The sequence below is a fragment of the Erythrolamprus reginae genome, chromosome 13 (assembly GCF_031021105.1).
Source record: "Erythrolamprus reginae isolate rEryReg1 chromosome 13, rEryReg1.hap1, whole genome shotgun sequence".
NCBI classification, from domain to species: domain Eukaryota; kingdom Metazoa; phylum Chordata; class Lepidosauria; order Squamata; family Dipsadidae; genus Erythrolamprus; species Erythrolamprus reginae.
This window is the reverse complement of record NC_091962.1, coordinates 9,439,529-9,443,259: the sequence shown is the minus strand read 5'-3', so window position 1 is coordinate 9,443,259 and position 3,731 is coordinate 9,439,529. Positions and strand designations below refer to the sequence as shown.

Below are 3,731 nucleotides of genomic sequence, written 5' to 3'. Positions count from 1 at the left end.
ATCTAACTGGTCTCTGGGATTCGTGCAGCAGAAGGCGGTCCCTGAGATAATCTGGTCCGGTGCCATGAAGGGCTTTATAGGTCATAACCAACACTTTGAATTGTGACCGGAAACTGATCGGCAACCAATGCAGACTGCGGATTGTTGGTGTAACATGGGCATATTTGGGGAAGCCCATGATTGCTCTCGCAGCTGCATTCTGCACGATCTGAAGTTTCCGAACACTTTTCAAAGGTAGCCCCATGTAGAGAGCGTTACAGTAGTTGAGCCTCGAGGTGATGAGGGCATGAGTGACTGTGAGGGAAAGAAAGAAGGAAAGAGAAACCATTTATATCATACCTTTGATCTAATTAAACCGCGCGTCTCTCTTCTTGTCTCCGCTCAGCGCGATGGAGAAAGGGAAACTGAGGCTGGGGAAGGATTCCTCCAAACGGCGCCATCAGGTGAGCTTTTGGGAGCGCGAGAGGAAGACGCTCCCCCAAATAAGGATCTGTCACCCTTAGAGGTAGTCTTTGACTTACGACCGTCATTGAGGCGGCCTAGCACGGTCATAAGCCATGATGGTCGCAAAATGGGTCACGGGCAGTGATGGGCTCTTCCCCCCATTTTCCCGGTGCCAAACTTCTCTTTTTTTCTCTCTCTCTCTCCTCCTGATAGACCCCTGTCCTTTACGCTATGCTGGACCACAGCCGCCTCACCAAGTCGAGCGACAAGAAATCCCGGGGAGACTCCCGCAAGGATAAGAAATAGCGGTTAGCCAGCAGAGAAGGTATCGAGAAAAAGGCGGCCAAGAAACAAGTGGTCTTGACCATCGAGATGGAAAAGAAGAAGGACCACCACCATGAGGACGAAGGCCTCAAGCCCGCCGTCAAATCCCCCAGCAAGAACAGCCTCAAAAACGCGCTCATGAATATCCTTAAAAGCGATTCGGCCATGTAATTGGAACACAGGGCCTTTCCTGGCCCTCCTCTTTCCCCCCCCATCCCCTCGAGGTCTCTTTCTCCTCCACCCAGTCCTCTTGGCTTTGCTAAGACCACCAAATCAAGGGTGCAGTACCTCTGACCATCAGCTGGTGGCAGCAAGGAGTTGATGTGGGGTCCTCTGCCGCCACCTGCTGGTTGTGGGTAAGGCTTCAGCCCAGCCAAGATGTTTTAACACGTTTCTCCAGCTCATCAAATTAAAAATGTGTGGACTACAACCGCCAGGTTTTTTGGGCTGGCAAATTCTGGTCATTGTACTACACACATTGTAAAGTTGCTGAAGTTGAGAAATAAAAGCATTTACTAGTTATGGGGTCATCTGTCCGGCTACAATAATGAATCTTACCAGGGACCGATAGCAATTTGGTACCAACAAACTGACATAAATTCCATTCCCCCCCCCCCTGCAATTTTGGCAGAGGAATCCTGGTTTGCGTGGCACAACCGAGCTAGGGCAAATTCCTATGCTGAGAACACAAAATTTAAACCAGAAATTTTTTTTCCAAGATTCCTTCCTCCATATAGATAGTCCTCAGTTTGCAACCTAACCAAAGGCTGGAAAATTATGCACTAAGTGGCATAGTCTTTAAGTGAGACACCCGATGGGAGTGACCGGCAACCTTCCTTGCCGTCTTTCCCCCCTATTAGGAAGCTCACAAATCCTGGTTTGTGGATGTGGCGGTGACCTGAACCGAGCGCGCAAACCACGATTGTATTGTGACGGTCGTAACTTAAGGCACTTTTTTCCCAGCACTGTTAGAACTTTAAACGGTCACTAATCAAATCACGGTAATTTGAAGACTGACTGGCTTTGGGTGTCTTCTGCTAAGGAAGATTGGAAACAAAGCTTGATCTGCTACAAACCGCCATTTGGGGTTAGCTCTTTGTGCCCTTCTGGTGTGTCCCCAAACTCAGCGACTCGGTGATAAATAAATCACAAAATATTCAGGATTTTTACTCCCATCGGCCCCTGGACGGTCCATCGCCATGAGGATAAAACCAACTGGGTCCCTTTTTAAAACCCTCCCAAGTCTTATAAATTGATCCAAAAGATGCAAAATTCTCCCCAAAAACGGTGCCTTCTTCTGCTCTTACCGCTGTGATCCTCTTCCGCTCCATGATTCGAGCACGGATGTAATTTTTTTTTCCTTCAGTTTTTTTTTTTAATCCAAAGGCGGGTGTGTTTCGCAAAACTCACAAAGATGGTTTAATCATTTCTCTCGGGCGAAGATTCCACCTATCCAAGGAGGGACAAAACTATCTCTTCGGCCTCCGTTGCAGCCCCAACCACAAAAACAAAAGAAGGAAAAAGACAATATTTTAAAAAAATAAAATGCCCCACGTTCTTCTGTTTTCTCTCTGACCCTAAGAGTCGCGATCCTAAGGAGAGGGGTCATTTTAGGCCAAATTCGGAGCCTCGTACTTGAGCAAAGCATCTGAGAGATTTCTGGGCAAAAGTTTAAAAAGTAATCATTGTGTGTTTTTTTAATATAAAAAATAACCCATTAAGACAACCCCTAAAATCGCTCAGGGAGGGGGTTTTGTTCAATTCGAAAGAGGCTGCCCAATTTTGTCTGCTGGGAGATTTTTCAAAGTTGGCGCGAACCAGCTAAATCAATTTAAATCAAGACAGAGAGTGGAAAAAATTGCAGATTATTCCTCGAGTTTCTCCCCCTCCCCCAAAGTCTTGTCGAAACAGATGAATTTATATTTCTTTTCTGACTTGTTTGACATCGTCGGGGTGTTCCCCCGAGAGGGAAATTAAACCATCATCATCTTGATCAGTCTGGAAACGTCGCCGTACGATCTGCAAAGCGGTGGTTGGGAATGAAATTTTACAATTAACCCGCGGAGATATTATATTGAGATATATAAATATATATATATATATATTCCCCCCCTTCCTCGCTGTGCTTTCTGCCCAAGTGACCGAATTCTACATGACGTTACGTAGGTAGAAAAAGATCAAGCCTTTGATTTTTCTCTGTGATTTTTTTTTGCTCACGTTTCGGGTGTTGTTGTTTTTTAATTATTATTATTATTATTATTCTGTTCAGATTAACTTCTAGGACAACATGTTCCATCATCAGCAAAATAGCCAAAGGTTGGACTCCCTGGATCATTTTGTTAGCAAAATGACAACTTTGTTTTGTGTGTTTTCTTGTGCTCAACTCTCTCAACCTCCTACGACGGTGCTAAAAAGCAATGTACATAAGCAGACCATTCCCACAGACCCGCAACCACACCAATTCTGGGTATCACTTATAGTTCTAGAAAACTAAACTGGGTTTTTAAAAAAAAATTGGTTTTTTTCCCCCTTTCCATGTAGGTGTGTACAATTTACTTGGGGTTTTCTGGACTCTGAGTTTGTCTTTCAAACAGCCTCTTCCTCTACCAACAAAAACAAACGACTTCATTAAAATGAAAAAGAATTAATAAAAAGACTGACCTTTCTGCACCGAGCTGGCGTCCTTGTGGTCTGTGATCCCGATAGTAAAGTTGGAGTAAATAGGGTGTAAAGGGTTTTTATGGATTTTTATGGAGTCAGGGGTGGGTTCATACTAATGTGGTCCAGTGCAGGCCACATAAGAATAAATATGAATCCCCCCTTTTCCTTCTGTCCTCCAGACTATACAGATTGAGTTCATTAAGTCTTTCATAAAACGTATCAGGAAAGACTTAATGAACTCCATCTGTATAGTCTGGAGGACAGAAGGAAAAGGGGGGACATGATCGAAACATTTAAATATG

General features: G+C 44.5%; 1 protein-coding gene across 1 annotated transcript in view; it reads left to right on the top strand.

Annotated features, from left to right (window-relative positions):
* The window catches only part of MPZ (myelin protein zero), a 19,959-nt gene extending 16,519 nt beyond the window's left edge, over nucleotides 1–3,440 (top strand). Inside the window, exons 5-6 of the mRNA XM_070766722.1 lie at nucleotides 386–443; nucleotides 658–3,440. Of these exons, the coding sequence (XP_070622823.1) occupies nucleotides 386–443; nucleotides 658–750 (151 nt within the window). The 3' untranslated portion in view covers nucleotides 751–3,440. The remainder of the gene's footprint in view (nucleotides 1–385; nucleotides 444–657) is intronic.
* Nucleotides 3,441–3,731: the final 291 nt, after the last annotated feature.